The sequence below is a fragment of the Aquarana catesbeiana genome, linkage group LG05, assembly GCF_042186555.1.
Source record: "Aquarana catesbeiana isolate 2022-GZ linkage group LG05, ASM4218655v1, whole genome shotgun sequence".
NCBI classification, from domain to species: domain Eukaryota; kingdom Metazoa; phylum Chordata; class Amphibia; order Anura; family Ranidae; genus Aquarana; species Aquarana catesbeiana.
In genome coordinates, this window is record NC_133328.1 from 438,306,024 (window position 1) to 438,324,926 (window position 18,903).

The 18,903-nt window shown below is 39.9% G+C and overlaps 1 protein-coding gene across 3 annotated transcripts in view; it reads left to right on the top strand.

Annotated features, from left to right (window-relative positions):
• RTTN (rotatin) overlaps positions 1 to 18,903 on the top strand; it is a 372,765-nt gene that overhangs the window by 288,482 nt on the left and 65,380 nt on the right. For all 3 annotated transcript variants that reach the window (XM_073631267.1, XM_073631266.1, XM_073631268.1), the window contains exons 36-38: positions 3,107 to 3,206; positions 6,875 to 7,073; positions 12,893 to 12,983. In XM_073631267.1, coding sequence (XP_073487368.1) covers positions 3,107 to 3,206; positions 6,875 to 7,073; positions 12,893 to 12,983 — 390 coding nt within the window. The remainder of the gene's footprint in view (positions 1 to 3,106; positions 3,207 to 6,874; positions 7,074 to 12,892; positions 12,984 to 18,903) is intronic.

The window sequence follows — 18,903 nt, forward strand, 5'->3', positions numbered from 1 at the left end:
GGAACATTGGTGCACAACCATTTTCAGATCTCTCCAGAGATGATCAGTTGGGTTCAAGTTTGGGCTCTGGCTGTCCAACTCAAGGACATTCACAGAGTTGTCCCGTAGCCACTCCTTTGTTATCTTGGGTGTGTTTAGGGTCGTTGTCCTGTTGGAAGATGAATCTTTGCCCCAGTCTAAGGTCCAGAGCAGGTTTTCATCAAGGATGTCTCTGTACATTGCTGCATTCATCTTTCCCTTAAGCCTGATTAGTCTCCCAGTTCCTCCAGCTGAAAAACATCCCCACAGCATGATGCTGCCACCATCATGCTTCACTGTAGGGATGGTATTGGCCAGGCAATGAGCGGTGCCTGGTTTCCTCCAGACATGATGCTTGCAATTCAGGTCAAAGAGTTCAATCTTTGTTTCATCAGAATTTTTTGTTTCTCATGGTCTGAAAATCCTTCAGGTGCCTTTTGGCAAACTCCAGACGGGCTGGTATGTGCCTTTTACTGAGAAGTGGCTTCCATCTGGCCACCCTATCATACAGGCCTGATTGGTGGAGTGCTGCAGAGATGGTTGTTCTTCTGGAAGGTTCTCTGCTCTCCACGGAGAAATGCTGGAGCTCTGTCAGAGTTACCATTGGGTTCTTGGTCACCTCCCTGACTAAGGCTCTTCTTCCCCGATTGCTCAATTTGGCTGGGCAGCCATGATGGTTCCAAACTTCTTCTATTTACGTATGATGGAGGCCACTGTTCTCATTGGGACCTTCAATGCTGCAGAAGTTTTTCTGTACCCTTCCCCAGATCTGTGCCTCAATACAATCCTGTCTCGGAGCTCTACAATTCCTTGGACTTCATGTCTTGGTTTGTGCTTTGACATGCACTGTTAACTGTGAGACCTTATATAGATAGGTGTATGCCTTTCCAAATCATGTTCAATCAACTGAATTTACCACAGGTGGACTCAAATCAAGTTCTAGAAACATCTCAAGGATGATCAGTGGAAACAGGATGAATCTGAGCTCAGTTTTGAGTGTCATGGCAAAGGCTGTGAATACTTATGTACATGTGATTTTTTTTTTTTTTTAATTTATTTCCAATAAATTTCCAAAGATTTCAAACAAACTTCTTTCACGTTGTCATTATGGGGTATTATTGTTTGTAGAATTTTGAGGAGAATAATAAATTTAATCCACTTTGGAATAAGGCTTTAATATAATGAAATGTGGAAAAAATTAATCGCTGTGAATACTTTCTGGATTCGCTGTATGTAAAGGAAAACTTTTTTTTAGTTTTGAATAGTTTGGGGAAGGATTACTTGCATCTTCTGCCAAGTGTCTATTAAGATCTGTGTTCCCCCTGGGCAGATTAACCATATTGTCTTGCTGAGGATTGTGACCAAGACTGAACATGAAGGTAAAACCCTAACTTTTTTCCTAAATTCTAAAGTTGTCATGAAGCAAGAGGTAACAATTCCCCTCTCTTTGGAGAGATTTGTTCTCACGTCCTGTTGCCTCTTCAAAGAAGAAAGTTAAAGGAGATCATCACCCCAGCAAGAAATAACCTAACAAGGGTTTTGTCTTTCCTACTCTATCCACAGCTAAAAATAACAGTTTTGGCCATACACATTAAAACAAGTCAGCAATGGCAAATTGCCATTTTTCTGAGCTCACAATTTCCCTTTAAAAACCTCATATGTAAAATTAAAACTATAACAAAAGTCAGATCCACTTAAAATTTGCACATCTTCAGAAGGAGCACTTTTTTAAACCCAAACTATTGTCAGACACTTAATAGTCACCTTTACTTTCTATAAATGTATTGCTAGTTTTGGGTAAATGTCTTGTTAGTAACATGTATTAAAGTGATTGTAAACAATCACCTTGTAAAACAACCCATTCAGTTTAAAATCGAAATGAAAGACAAAACTTTTTTGCATAGATATTAAAAAAAACATTATACTTCCTTTTTTTCCCCCTCTTTTATAAGTGATCACATTCCCTCTGTTCTCAGCTGCATTAGAGCTGGGGGGGAGGAGAAGCAGCAGTGTACTGATCTTCCCAGTGAATGGCTGTGCAGCGGGACGTGTCAGGACAAGTCTGATCATTGGAGGAGAGCACACGGAGTTCCCAGCATAGCTAGAGAGCTGACCAAAGTGTGCTCTCCTGCTTAGTGTGGTCAGCTTTTAAAAGGAAAGCAAGGGGACTAGTAGGAACACCAAAGATTTCACATAAAGGAAGCAATGCAAAGAGAACTGCATACTTTCTTATACAAGTACATGGTGCAGTAGGCACATATCAGGAATATGAAGTGTTGTGGTAACAAACGCTTTAACTCCTCTTAAGTGGTAAAGTTGGCTTATAAGAGAAAAGCTGAATTCCAGGCAAAACCATAAATACGCAAATGGAATGCATACTGTATAAGTCTGTTTTACCTGCCTGCAGATTCATATTTTTGTTCATCTAGTCACGAGATTTGCACAGCTAGCCTGGAGACCCTTCTATAGAAGTAGATCTTAACCTGGCCCCTAACCTGTTATTGGACAGCATGTTCCTTGTTGGTGCATGTGCACAGCTTGACTGGCCCATTGTGCCGCTTCTCCCTCTCCTAGTCTGATCTATGCTGTACATGGACAGCAAGAGACTAATACTAAGTCAATTTCAGATACTTGCACTATTTTCTTTTAAAAATGCACAAAATACACCTTTTTATTTTTTTTGAGGAACACATAATTGCAGGATTTTTTTTTTTTTTTTTTTAATATGAACCTGTACTTTGTAATAGAATCACTTGATAACAGGCTCTTCAAGGAGTGTATGCTTACCTTTTGCAGGACCCCAGGGGAGACCCTGAGAATTCCCATGTAAGTTTCTACTTTGACAAAGCTATACCTTGTGATGTCTGTAATGAGGAGTTATTACTTATTGCAGTATAAGTTGTAATGCCCTCCAAAACAACTATCTCTACCCTTTAAATCTGTCTTATGCCAGAGACATGTAGTGTTTGCATCAGTTGTAATCTAGCTGATATCCATATCTTTTTTTTTTTTTTTTTTTTTTTTTTTTTCTGTATAATATTTTTACTTCAAAGTTTTTTATTTTTATTTCTTTCTGTTTGGTTTCTAGATTCATACTGGATCCTCTAGCGCAAGTGGCTCAGATCCCCAGGTTGCAATCTCTGATTCTTCCATTTTGGAAAATGTGGTTGATCAAGGACTCAATCAAGGTATACACTTAATACATTGTCACCATTATTGTTTCAAGACATCCTAAAGCCTAACTTGACAGGACTTAACTTTTCCTCACTCTACGTCGCTGTCTTTGTCCTTAATGGGGAGATTTCCCATCATGTCCTTTCCCCTGTGATCCTCTGTGACCATAGTGGAAAGTGAGGGTAAGGTCAATCTGTGCAGTATACTGGCAAGAAAAAGGCTTTTTTACTCAAGCTGTGGCTGTTCTAAAAAAAAAAAAAAAAAAAAACTGTGAAGCCGAGCATACTTGGTTCGAAATTTGACCAGTTCAGTGAGAACCAGGCAGATTTGTGTGTGGTCTTATTTTCTACAGAAGCTGATCCTTAGATCAACTTCTGTCTAATGGTCTTGCTGGAAAGCATTCTTTGATCAGTGGTCTGCGACCAACGGCTGATTAGTGTATTTTGGCAATGGAGGAGTCTAATAACACAATGGGGAGGATCCCTCCATCCACCTCACTTGTATAGATACAGGAAACTGTTGGTTGAACAAAAAAAAAAACTAATATAGTGCAACCAGCTTAATATTTTGAATATTTTGTGCTGTCCTTCTCTGCACATGCTAGCAAAGGAATGGCATTTCTACTTGGTTATGGGTGTTTTCAAAAGAAAAACACACTGTAAGACTTTGCACCTGTAATATATTCAACTGATATAAAGTGTAAGTTCAATTGATTTTTTTACAAGGAAAAAAAAAAAAAAAAAAAAAATTCTAGCAGTCAAGAAATACAAAGCAGAGTGGCTTTTGTAGGAACACACATAAAAAGACCTAGAAAAGGCCTTCAAAAGTATTGATGTGTCAATAAGAACATATATCAAAATGGTCCAGACTATTGAATTTTTTTTGTCATGCTCTATGAATGTAAAAGCTGCACATTAAACGCAAGGGATGGGAAAGCTATTGATGTATATGATCTTTGTGGTGGGTAGAGCATTTTAAGAATACAGCTATGAAAACTGAAGACCCAAAAAGAAGACTGATCAATCTTGTGAAAATTTGGTCACAAAGACTTCTTGTCTTGATTTCATGATGGCACTTAACAATTCGTATTTTTGGTGAGAAATTGCTTAGATAGCTCTAAACTTTGTGGTGTTCACTTTTTATTTCTTTTATTAACTTTTATTCTTTGCTTGAGAATATATAGAAGTGCATTCCTGTATACTCTTTTTGACCCTGAAGCAAACTACACGGCTTAGATCTATTCATCTCAGTGTTAACAGCATGTGTTAGGATGTATTCATTCATGTGAAAAACATCCGTAGTATCAGAAAACGTTCAAAAGACCTATTTTTTCAGTTTGTTTTAGGCAGTAAGCATTTTAATTGGACTCTGCAGCTGAATGTGCAGAGGCTTTGTTAGTATACAGGAACAATGTTGCTGTATTTTAATCAGTTATTGACATTAAACATTCTACACAAACTCAAAAAAGTTATTGAAGTGCACATGGCATGTATTATACACCCTGTCCTTATTCCCTCTTCATCTGCTGGCAAAAGTTGCTGTTGGACACAATAGGGGTTATTTACTAAAACTGGAGTGTGCAAAATCTGGTGCAGCTCTGCATAGAAGCCAGTCAGCTTCCAGGTTTTATTGCCAAAGCTTAATTGAACAAGCTGAAGCTAGTAGCTGATTGGTCACCATGCACAGCTGCACCAGATTCTGAATGCTCCATTTTTAGTAAATCCTTCCCAATGTCTAAAAGGACAGTTCAGACAACAGATAGAGATGCTAAGTAACATCGTTACTTTTGTATTTACTCTATTGTATTCATTTGCAGAGCAAATACCGTATTTATCGGAGTATAACACACACTTTTTCTCCCTTAAAATCAGGGCATATTCGTGTGTTGCGTGTACGCCGACCAGCTGCCTCAGAGGGGAAGGAGGGAACAAGCTCCGCCGAAATAGACTGCCGAATCTCCTGTGTACTCTGCTCCGCTCGCAGTCATGTCCAGTCCCGCCTCCTAGCATTGACGTCCCACCATTGGACCGGTGTTATGTCTATCATAGGAGCCGGGCCAAGGGGCTGGACTGTGAGCCGAGCCGAGTACACAGGCGATCTGGCTCTGTCTATTTCGGCAATAACAAGGCTGCAAATGCGCACTGATCTTCCTGCAATGATGGGCAAATCTGCAGATGGGCACTGATCATGCTGCAAAGATGGGCAAGGCTGCAGATGGGCACTGATAATGCTGCAATGATGGGCACTGATCAGGCTGCAATGATGGGCAATGGTGAAACTGCAGATTGGCACTGATAAGGCTGCATTGATGGGCAAGGCTTCAGATGGGCACTGATCATGCTGCAATGATGGGCAAGGCTGCAATGATGGGCAATGACGAAGCTGCAGATTGGCACTGATAAGGCTGCATTGATGGGCTCTGACTCTTATTTTGCGTCAACATTTTTTGTTTTTTGTTTAAAATGTTTTTTTTTTTTTTTACCTGAAACTTCCCTCTTAAAATTAAGGTGCGTGTTATATGCAGATAAATACGGTAGTTGCGCTTCAAACTGCATATGGTATTAAAGGCACACTCTGCTTTTTATATTATTAGTCATATTACGCCATATTTGAATGTCACATGAAAGGAGTTGTAAAGGCAAAAGTTTTTTCCATCTTAATGCATTCTGTGCCTTAAGACAAAAAACCTTTTGTGTGTAGCAAGCCCCCCCAGCACCCCCTAATACTTACCCTGAGCCCCTTCTCTTTCAGCGATGTCCACAATTCCCTCGGGCGTCCGGGACTCTCCTCCTGATTGGCTGGGGCACAGCCATAGTGCCATTGGCTCCCGCAGCTGTTAGTCAAAGTCAGCCAGTGGGGAGAGAGGGGGCGGGGCTCCGTGTCTGAATTTAAACACGGAGCTCTGACTTGGCTCGGGTGCCCCATAGCAAGTTGCTGGTCTGAATTTGCACTCATCAGGAGGGAGGGGCCAGGAGAAGCAAAGAGGGACCCGAGAAGCGGAGGATCTGGGATGCCCTGTGCAAATTCACTCCACAGAGGAGGTAAGTATAACATGTTTGTTATTTATTTTTTATTTTTTTTCTAAAGCGAGACTTTACGGTCACTTGAAACTTGGTCACATATACTAGCCTTCTAAACTCAAACCACTCCCCTTAGCATGATTTGCAGAGGGCTGTAGGTTGTTTGTCTCTATCTTTTGAGCCATCAACTTTTTTTTTCTCCTTTTTGTTTTGTTTTTTTGTTAGTGTTGTGCTAAAAAAAAAAAAAAAAGACTTTTATTTCATTTATAAAAACCTTTGCAATGCTTTATAACAGGATCAGAATTTTAGTCTAAATTTAAATAGGACAAAGTATAAAATAAAATGTACTCACAATAACACTTAAAAAAAAATACTGGTCAAAGTAGGGAAAAGGTTTGTTCTAGTTTAGTTCTTTTTCTATGGAATACATTTTTGCAAGGTAAAGTGACCAAAACAAATCCACAATGGTCCTAAAAAAAAACAAAACATGTCTATTATTTTTATATCTTATAATGACAAAGTTGTTGCTGAATAAACAGGCCTATAGCAGAAATGAAGGAATTGCTCTGGTCTATAAGGGATGTACAGGTCTGAGAGCTGAAGTTGTTAATATAAAACCTTCTATTCTTTGTCCTTGTTAATGTAATGACTGTTCACTACAGGTCAAAACAACAAAGCCAGAACGGCATCTCTGAGCTCTGAAGAGATTTGCGTCTCTGTGTGTGCGTCTGACCAGTGTTCCTTAGTCACACCATCCCTCTTGTCAGCAGTGTGTGGATTACTGGAGAATCTGCTAGTAATGAATTCTGAAGATACTGTCAACGCTTTGTCTAAGACGCATTTACTGACAGATCTAACAAGGTACAAACAAGTGGTTTATTTCAATTTTTAGAACCCTGTTGATATAGAAAGACAAGCATTTGCATAATGTGTGTATGCATTAGGCCGATTTTTCACTGGTACACTGTGGCTTGGCAGCAGTGTAGGTGTATCCGTGATTTTTGTGTGCTTTATCCATGATTTTAGGCGGTTGTGCATTTTTTTCCATGGCTTCTGAAAGTGTACCAGAGATGCAGCATGCAGGACTCTTGGTGTGCTTTCAGAAAAAGTGGCAAAAATTCCTGACCTAATAGAAAGTCTATAGGACTGTGGCTAAAACTGCGGGTCAAGCACACAAAAATCACAGATACACCTGCTCTGTGGCCAAACTGCAGCGCACCGGTGTGAAACCAGCCTTAATGCAAATAGATTAAACTATTGGTGCTGTATATTAACCCTTCCATGACTAATAGTTTGCAGCAGTTTTTGGCCAGAATGATTGTGGTCAGAAGGCTTTAGCAGGTTTGTTTATGTGTCCTCCGACTACAAAGTTCTTGTGCAGCCTGTCTCTCTTTGCTCCTTGAACTTGCAGAATAGGAGCAGAACATCTCTAATTAGGGCACCTTCCTGTTATGTATGCTCTGAAGAGCACTCAAGAACCAGTTTGCTTAAAAGGTAAGTGAACATTTTCAAAATCTTACACCAACAAGCGTTCATTGGTCAGCTTGACTGTGTGATTGCACTAATTAGGTGTGCTTCTTTCTTTTGGGACACCTTACCAGAAGAAAAAACCTCAGATGTGCTTCTCATTGGTCAGCATGGTCACATGGCTGCACTGATCAATGTGCGCTTGCCACTGTGAGCATTATGATGGATACTCTCTCTCTAGGGTGTTTATTATGGTGTACGGACCACTTCACTGGCAGCATGAGGCATGATGGGTCGCTATGTTAGGTGGAGTCTGGGGGTGATCAGGATACATGGAGTTCGATCTGTTCCCTTAGGTGGGAAGTTTCAATTCATAATTTTTATTAGCACCAATTTTAGTTTACTACACTTAAAACAAAAAAACAACAAACGTATTAAAAACAAAAAACATAAACCAAGAGACCAACACACATACACCGCCTATCTTTCTCTAAATTACATTGACACATGTCATGTAAATAACTCATCCCTTTCCCATCTTCTTCTCTCCCCCCGTTTTATCTACCTCATCCTATATCCATCATCTGGAAGAAATTACCCCTGCAATAAGACCAACAGTCTATCTACTGTATATCTATAGGTACGCCTATCTATACAATCCATTTATATCCTAAACTTATCCCTCTGCTCTTCCATTCTCTTTTTCCACCTTTCTTCCCTTTCTTTTTTTTCCCCCTTTCTTCTCCCTCTCCCTTTCTTTTTCCTCTTTTTTTTTCCACCTCTCTTTCCTCTCCCTTTCTCTCCTCATACCTTGTATTAACTTTCCCTTATTTCACCCTCTTTCACTTATCCTTCCCCACATTTTCTATGATTTGAAAAAGAACCATCCACCCCTAGAGTTCCATCTGTTGCTATTATAAAATGAGTCATCCCGGGCATAGAAAATATAAATAGAACACTGCGCTGACCCAAAATTTAAGAAGAAGCAGCTACATACGAATGTGACAAATATTCCAAAACATGTGATAAAAAATGTAGCGCTAATGGTGATAATGATGAACCAATCAAAAGTAAAAACAAAAACATAAATGTGACTGTTAAGACACAATATACTAATAAAGTTCAATAGTGTCCAAATATGTGATAATGAAATAATAATCCCATAGTGGCAAATGTATGGAGTGAATCCAACCAGAGTTGAAAATCTTCACATCTGTGTCAATGGTAATACGATCTTGAATGAAAAAACTGGTGAAATACGCTTACCAGAAGTGGTGGATTCGGATGCTGGTGACACCGAATCAAACAGGCTCAGAGATCCACGATGGACATGGTGGGTCCAAGAAACCCCGGATCTCAAGGGGAATCTTCCCTCTGCTGTCTCGGTCACGACTGCCGGTCCAAAACACCAAGTGGAGGTACCAGCCGCATGGAGGTCTCAGAGGAAAGGATGGTTCTCAAAAAAACATATATGGAAGCGGCAATAGTGCAGATCAAAAGATGTTTTTAGTGGATGACACCAATAATTTAAAACAATTTCAAAATAGCGTGATCACGTAAAAAATATATAAAATCAAGTGTAGGGAAGAGTGTAGCTCGGCTGACGCGTTTCGTCCAACTGGACTTCAACTGGGGCACATGCCCAACCACAAATCCCATATTTTATGAAACTTTTTTATTGACCCCCCCTATTTCGATAAACCTGCCATTCTTTTAATACAGTGTCATTAACCTGTAAGCACCGTTCCTCGTATGTTGGCACATTCGAGGAAATGCATTTTTGTCCAATTAGCTTGTGTGCAATAAATAACATCTTCTTAATTGCTATCCTAATTGTTGGTGTGTGTATTTCTTTTTCTAGGCACCCCAGTAAACCTATTTTAGGATCCCTTTGTACCTGTATTTGATATACCCGGTTAATAGTATCAGTTATTTTTTTGCCAGCGCCTAAATAATTTGAGACATTTCCATAGCATATGTATTAGGTTAGCTGAGGTTCTCCTACACCGTGGACAATCAGATGTATCTCGTCTACCCCAGTAATACAATTTAATTGGGGTCCTGTACACCCTATGGATTATGTATAAATGTGTTAGAGTTTGCTGGAGTGAAACTGATACTGATTGTACTTGTTCCAAAATATTTTGTCATTCTTCATCTGTTAGATCTCCTAGGTCCTTTTCCCATCCCCGTCTAGCTTGACAGGTACCCTTTCCCTGGAGTTGGCCAATTAAATAGCCATATATTTTAGAGATGATGCCCTTTTTCAATTGTATCTTTGCGATTAAGTCTATTAATGGCATAATTGAACTTTTAAATTCTTTCTTGGGTGGGGTGTATTAGTAATGTTTTGGCTTCTTTTGAAATGGTATGAGTGTTGTAAAATTCTGAGCATGGGTGCATCATGCAAATATTTCATACATAAAAACCTATTGTATATGGTTTACAGGATTTTTCCCACATTGCTTTTCTTAAAAAAAAAAAAAAACATGAAAAGTAAAACATTTATAAGAAGCCTTCTTATATACCATCCATGATTTTTTTCTCAGCCTAGCAGGTGCAACAACCTTTTGCTATTATCATTCGCGTGCAGTGGAAGATTGTTCTTTTTATCAATGGAAAGGGTATTTATCAAATGTTATTCATAAGAGTTTCCAGTGTGATATAAATTCTTGTGATTGTTTACTCTAGGTGTTAAAACATTTCACAAGACATTTTCCACGGGGTTTCTGTGGATCCATTGTGCTGCAGGGTGTGACTGCTGACAAGTTGACAGGCAAATGGTCAAAGCAGGCAGTCATAAGAGATGTACAGCAGAGTTGCAATATAATTCAAATCGTGATAGGAGTAGTGTAATACATAGGTGTTAAACAGAACTTATTGTTTAGGCACAGGCTAAATGCTCAGCAGTCTATTTAAGCACTCATAACTGGTGCAGATGTGCACTGTAGCATGACCTGAGCTTCTGTGATTAGTAATTATCAGCATATGGCAAAGACTCAAGGCTAATGGTTACAGTAATAATGGTAATAGGGAGTAATGCTACATCTCCTATGCTATGTAGAAATTGGATGCAATGGCCAAAGCAGTCACAGCACAAACTATGGGCCAGATTAGATGATTTAATGGAAATGGCTAACAATCAGCTTTTTGTGAACGCCTTTAGATAACAGACACTCAGGGATCTTGGGAATCAAGAGTGTACTGGATGCCAGTAGTGTCTGATAAATGCATTGGTATGCTGACTGTCCAGTATAATGGGGAATGTCTGTCTTTAACCAGCTAATGTGTCCCATGCTGTCCACGTCAAGAAGGTATTTTGGCTTGTCTTTTGGCTTCTTGATTCGCTTTTCTTTATGCTTGCAAAAAATACTCACTATTATTATACTCTCTTTTATTATACTACCTAAATATTACTATTCAGGTAGTATAATGATATCTGTGTTGCAGGTTGGTATTTGATTTACTTTTAAAGTGGTTCTTTAAAAGTTTTTTTTTTTTTTTAACCTGCATGCATTTTATAAATCAAGGTAAAAAACCTTCTGTGTGCAGCAGCCACCCTCCCCTCCCCCCCAAGCGATGTGCACAAGAGCCTTGGCTGTCCAGGGACTCTCCCTCCTCATTGGCTGAGAAAGATGTCAGTCACAGCAAGTGAGTCAATGAGAGGATAGAGGGCAGGGTCAATCTGCGGCTATGTGTGTGAATTGACACGCAGAGCAGCAGCTCCAGAGTGACCCTGCTTGGGTGCCCCTATAGCAAGCCGCTTGCTCTGGGGGCAGGTGGGAGGGGCCAGGAGTGCTGGGGAACCCGAGAAGAGGAGGTTTAGGGCTGCTCTGGGCATAACCACTGCTCAGAGCAGGTAAGTATGACATGTATGTTATAAGAGGGGAAAAAAAACTTACCTTTAATACCACTTTAAGGAAACTGTCTGCAGTTGTTTTAAGGTGTACAGCGTAGGAAGGGCTATGGCAGAAGCCACTCTAAGATACAGGTTTTGCCTCCATTGCAAGTGAAAACTTTTTGAGAAAGGGGGCATTAGTGTCCCTCAAAATATTTCAACCAAGGCTCCCATCTTTCTTGTTACACTGGGGTGTTGTGTAATCCACTCCAGCATTTTGTACTTTATGCAGGACTTTAGGGATGTATTTAGCTTCATTTTGTTTATATACTGAAAGTATTTTGCCACATTGTATTGGACATAAACTAATATATATTGTACTAATTATAAAGCGGTGCTATTTTATGGTTTGTAGTGGCTGTGTTTATGGACATCTGTTAGGGTATAACTGTGTGTTATTTCATGTATATTGGTCTTGGGAAAACAACGCATTTAAAACATTACTTTGTGTTCCATTATATAACTTTACCTACTTTTTGTCTTTCCTTCTGAAATGGTTGCAGATGCAACGCAGGGTGAGAGACAGAATTATTTTCTATAAAGGTGAAATAGCCTTACTACACCAACTAGCTCCTAGTTTGCAGGCAAATGATTGTTCTTAGAACTTGGAGGATACGGGTTAAAAAGTGAAAGTGATAATCCTTGTGTTTTCCTTTCTCTGTAACCCGGTATGATTGTTTTTACTAGAATTTTGAATACATTGGGGAGTTTTGCTAAGACCTAGAAAATAACCCTTCTACTAATTGTTTTGTGTGTTTGACACTTGGCACTAGTAAAAAGTCCCATGATTCAAATGAGAAATGAAATATCCTACACTTCTGCTTTAGGGCAGATGTGAAAGCATGTTGTTATGATAAACCATGGTTTAATAATGCAGGCTGTATCTATATAGCACTGCATTCGTCTGTATGTAAACTGCTTCTTGGGGTCATTCTTGGTAGGAAAGAAATGCCATAAAATTCCAGCATATATAGTTCCTGATATAAGGAATGACTCCCTTCATGGTTTCTTGTCCTACAAATACATTGCATTGCTCTTACAGTCTATTTTTTATTTCCTATTTTATGTGAGTTTCACATTTGTACATCATGTTATTATAGTTTAGAATGAAAATGATCTCAGAGCACAAATGTGCATGCCATTATATTTTTATTGCATGACCAGCTGTATAATAATGCCTAGTAGAAGAGAGATGATAGAACTCAGGGCAGCTCTTCTTGAATATTTTAGTGTGTCCTTGCTGTATCTGCTGTGGAATGTAATCTGACCGTGTAAAAGAAGTGCCTGATTTTCCTTTGTGTTTTCTCATTTACAGTCTCATAAAGCCAGCTGTACTCGAAAGATGCTTTTCTGATCTCAAGGCTTCACTCACCCCTGAAGGTCGCGCTCGGAAAAAAAAGTCACAGGTCGGCTTTATTTCTTGTACAATATTGAGTAAATACGCTATTGTACCTTTTCTTCTTACGAAGGTGAAAAGGGTTGTCTTTGAGGTTTGACATAGATGGTAACGCTTCGTTTTACTTATATGTGACTAAAGACTTCTGCTACGCACAATTAAATGGTAAAGATACAGCTGTTCTTTTCCTGGTCATTCACGTATTTGAATATACAGTACAGTTGTAATTTGTGCATTCTTACTCAGCCAAAATTGGTGCGTTTTTACGTGAACTCTTATGCCGGGTACACACAATCGGAATTCCCATCAGAAAAATCTTGGATGGTTTTTCCGACGAAATTCCGCTCAAGCTTGGCTTGCATACACACGGTCACACAAAAGTTCTCCGAACTTTCGACTGTCAAGAACGCGGTGACGTACAACACTATGACGAGCCGAGAAAATGAAGTTCAATGCTTCCGAGTATGCGTGATTTTTTGCGCGTCCGAATTACATACAGGCGAATGCATTTTCGGATAGGAACTTTTCCCGACCGAAAAATAGAGAATATGCTCTCAATCTTTTGCTGGCTGGAATTCCGCCAGCAAAAGACCGATATAGCATTACACGGTCGCATTTTCCGACAAAAACCTCTCATCGGAGTTTTGCTGGCGGCATTTCCGATTGTACGCGGCATAAGTGTTTTATAGGGAAAATACAATGATTTTAGGACAGTTTTTGTGTTTTTTTTTGTCTTTCTACTAAAGATTTATTACATAACTAAGGATTTCCAGAACACTATGTGTTTTCTAAAGAAGCAATAATAGCGCCACACCAAAGATTGTATGTAATATTAAACTAACCTAAGATAGAGAGACACAATCAACACCTAAGATAAAAACAACCAACGCATTTCGAGAGCTCTAGAAATCTCCTTTTGCCATGGCCAATATACTTAAAAAATTAACATGGGTTCATAGGTTATAATGTATATAATTCACTAATGTGTAGGTTCTGTATAATATATTTAGTAAATACTGTGTGTTTGTATGTAAGTACAAATATGTGTGTATGTATAATATACGTAATTATATATTCAGCTGAACAAATACACAAGCAGATCGCCCTAATGAATAACATGGGCTCACCTGGATCTAAACACTAGCTGGTCTTCACCAGAGCTCTTGATGGTGGAGATGGGTTACTCTATGTGCTAATACCTGAACGCAGCCCTCGGGATTGCTCCACTAAGAAAAGAGCAAGCAGGGGTCAGGTAGCGGATAAAACACATAGGGAACAAGCAGAAGCTTTGTTGATGAACAAGCCAAAAGGCCAGTAAAGCATCACAGCTGACTAGGATCAGCTGGAAGTGTAGTTGATGAACAAGCCAAGGGTCAGTAACGAGTGGTACCGGTCAGGGGCCAGTCAGAAGTGTAGTCGGTGAACAAGCCAAGGATCATTATTAAATGGTAGTGAAGATGAGGACAGCAGTAGGAACACAAGAAATAAGATATCAGCTGAAGAGAACACAATAATATGGCAAACAGGAAGTGCAAGGACATGGCTTAAATAGAAAGTTCATGGGAGAAGCAGAGTGTTCAAGGTTCAACAGAGACAAGGTAAAAAGCAGGAATGTCCACAGGATGAGACAGGAGCTGTCCAGCATTTCAGGTGGAACAGCAAGAGCATCCACACTCTAAAAGAAGATCATATGTAGTTAAGGAGGGATGTAATACTACTGGATGAATTTGGACATATGCACATAATATAACTGGCTGTTTAGTATAAAGTAGGGATGCACCGAAATTTCGGCTGCCGAAACATATCGGCCGAAAATGGTGTTTTCGGGACATTGGCAAAAGAAAAAAATTGCTGATAATGGCGCTGAAAATTGCACATGCACAGTAGCGGTGGGCGCACAGACAGGCGACGTCACTCGCTGTATTGACGCCGTGCACAATTCTCGTGGTTTAGACGCTGAACTTGTGAGCACGTTCCCTGCGGTTGAGACGCTGAACTTGTGAGCACGTTCCCTGCGGTTGAGATGCTGGAGTTGGGAGCACTTTCCCCACAGACGTTCCTCGAGACGCAGTTGGGACTTGGGAGCATACAGGGCTGCATTGGAGAATGGGCACAGTCCCTCCTGGATGGTTACTTTTACTACTAATTCGCCGGTGAGCATAACCGCTTTCCTCTTAAACTAGCTGACAATCCATCTAGTACTATAAACTAGTACTATAAATACAAAACACCGATTGCTTGCTATTTAGAAAGAGATATTCATTGTATGTAGTATTTAGTTAGTTCTACTGCTCCTAAACTAACAGACCAGGTAATGCATGTTTGAACTGCTATTTAGAAAGAAAGAGATAGCAGTATGTTATTCTACACTGACAAACGCAGGAATGTTTTAAACATGACAGTACGCAATATACTACTGAATATCTCAAACAAATAGCATGCAATCAATTAATATATTCTTTGGTACAAGACGTACCGCAGTGCAGACATAACTACCTTGCATGGCAAGAGAGTTGCACTGTTAAAAAAAAAAGATTGCTTAAGTTTATTTATTTATTTTTTTTATTTTATAGCTGCCTGGGGTTTAGTTTTTAAATTGGTTTTAGTCCTTTTTTTTCCCCCTCAGATTTCACTCCCACTACTATAGATCATTCTATGCTATTCTTCTGCGCTACCAGCAAAGGTGGACAATGTCTGCAGTGTGGAAATATTTTAGTTTCTGATAAAGATCCCAAATTTGCAATCTGCAGTCTTTGCTCAGTAGAGGGGTTACATTGCCAAGGCATTTTTCAACAACAGGTTTGATACACCACCTGAAAACACGTCATCCACTTCAGCATTCAGATTACAAGAAAACAGTGCCACTTCCAAAAAGTGCCTCAGGCTTAACACCATCTGTGGCCACAGTCTTTGAAAAGGTTAAAAAACTTACAAGTGTCAGTCCCAAAGCTCACGGCATTACAGATAAAATTATGGAATTTATTGCATTAGACGACCAGCCATTCTCTGTTGTGGAGGACATTGGATTCCGTAGGCTCATGCAACATATTGAGCCGCGTTACACACTAGCAAGCAAACGCTACTTTGCAGGTACCTGTCTACCTAAATTGTTTTGCAGTGTTAGAAAACACGTTCATGAGCTCATGACTACCGACATCATAGCAATCAGTTTTACTACCAACATTTGGAGTTCAGACGTCAGTCCAACGAGCATGCTTAGCCTGACAGCGCAGTGAATAGATGCCAAATTTCAGTTGCAAAACATCCTACTTAACACACGAGAGTTTGTTGGATCACATACTGCAGCAGCAATATCTGACGCTTTAAAAACCATGCTTGACACTTGGCACATTGAGAAGTCTAAAGTGCATTTGATTGTCCGAGATAATGCGCGGAACATGGCAAAGGCAATGGAGGACAGTGAACTTAATAGCATACCGTGTATTGCACACACGCTACAATTGGCTGTGAATGAAGGGATTACTGAGTCAGCGCACCATATCTGATATTGTATCAAAAGGAAGACAAATTGGGGGTCACTTTAAGCATTCTCCACTTGCTTATTCCAGATTGCAAGCTTTGCAGATAGTTTGGAATGCCTGCAGCAAGATGTAGCCACTCGTTGGAACAGCCCCTATTATATGCTGCAAAGTCTTTTCGAACAAAAGCGTGTTTTAGCTGCGTACATTGCAGATTACGAGCTGTTGGCAACACTGAGCGCACATCAGTGGATATTAGTTGAAAGTAGTTTGTCTCTTCTATCTCCATTTGAACAGTTAACAAAAGAAATAAGCTCAGCTAATGCTTCCATTGCTTAAGTTATTCCCTTGATTGCTGCACTAAAGCGTCTGATAGGAAAAAAGGCAGAAACAGACCATGGCATAAAAACGCTAAAACCGCCCTACTGGAGGCCTGTAACAACCGGTTTCAGGACACCGAGTCCAACCCTCTGTACTGCATTGCAACAGTTCTAGATCCTCGATTTTAAGAGCATTATTTTAATGTGGAGAAAAAGCAGCGTGCACGGGAATTTATACAGGCACAAATGGAGGTGATGGAAGAATCTGGTGAAGGAGTTTCGAGGTGTAGCACAGAGGAAAGTATACCAGAGAAGCGGTCGCATACAAGTAAAGAGGAACACACTCCTTCGATATCTGATATGTTGGAAGAAATTTTACATGAATGCATCCCGGTCTATAGCAGTGCCACAACAACTGCAGCTACCCAACAGCTGGAGGTTTATTTAGCGAGCCTATCGCCAGAAGTGTCAATCCCCTTGAGTACTGGCGCATCAACAAACAACGTTTTCCTTTGCACAGATTGCATGCAGATATTTATCTGCCCCAAGCACCAGTACAGAGAATGAGAGACTATTCAGTCTAGCATCTCATATTCTTGATGAGAAGAGGAATCGTCTCTCCTGTGAGAAAGCTCAACAACTTTTCTTCTTAAAGCAGACTCTGACACTTTTACTGAAATAGATTAGAAAGCAGTAGCACAGTCCAATTCATTTACCATGTTCCAATTGTCTAGTTGTGCCACTTTTGCACTAATTACCTACCAATTACAGTGGACTGTAAAGTTGAGACTTCAAAACTTGACATAAGTTTAGTAGTTTTATAGTTTACTACTTACATAACGGAATAGAAAGTGTAGGGCAGGCCCTTTGCTATTTTTTTGGTTGTTCATTGTAGTTCTTCTACAGTTTTTTTTTTTTTGCACTTTTTCAATTAAAAAAGAACTCCAGCTTTTGAACTACATAGTTTGTTGTTGAGACAAACTATGTCCCTCCCTAAGCTGTCAGCCTGCTGCATGTGCGAATCTGTATGTATCTGTGGCTGGCTACATACATACAGTATACCACACTGTGTTCCGGGTATGGATGGAGACTTCCAGGAACACAGACTAGTCTACAGTCTGGTCTACAGCAGCAGCGCTCAGTCAATCACAGCAAGCAATGTATTATTTTAATGAAATTGCTTGCCGTGATTGGCTGAGCGCCGCTGCTCTAGACCAGACTGTAGATTAGTCTGTGTTTCGGGAAGTCTCAGCCCATACCCGGAACACAGTGTGGTATACTCTGTGACTATGTATGTAGCCGCAGCTACATACATACAGTTTTATCGCACATGCAGTGCGCTGACACCTTAGGGAGAGAATTTATGGAAATTGGTTCTCTTTTAAGTTGATAAAAAAATATATATATCATATGTTATGTTTACAGAAAAACTGTGAAACAGAGTAACAGCCTTCTGCCATAATTCTCTTATGGTTAGTTGTTCTTTAATTCTGTAACAGTTTGTTTTGCATAGGAATTTTGCAATTAAAGGGATATGAAACGGAATAGGAAAACACACAGTGGTTGATCGATTTATTAAAACTGGAGAGTGCAAAATCTGGTGCAGCTCTGCGTAGAAGGTCAGGTTAACCAATTGGCTTCCAGTTTTTTTTTTGGCAAAGCTTTGAACAAGCAGAAGAACTTCGAAGCTCATTGGCTAATATACTCAGCTGTGCTAAGTTTTTCAGTCTCTCCAATTTTAGTAAATCAACTCCACAATCTCCGGTGCTTGGAAGTGGGCCCCAGACTGTTGCCTACATTTTTCCCTGCTGGCTTCACTGGACATGCCTTGCCTTGATGCCCTCTTATGACTAGGAAAGTCAGTGGATACACTGAAAAAAAACAAGACAGAGGGCGCACCGGCATAGTGCATCATCTTAAGAAAGCTCTCTCTTTGTTAATATGGTAAGTAATATACAACAAACCAACAGGTGTACTCTATCAACCTTGTCAATGTTAGCTTCCAGTCCACGATACATCATATCATAACACCTATAGGACAACTGGAAAACCCAACAGGCGAACGTGTTTTGAGGACTTGCCTCTCCTCGGAGCTCTGGCTCTAAGGAAGAGGCAAGTCCTTGAAACACGT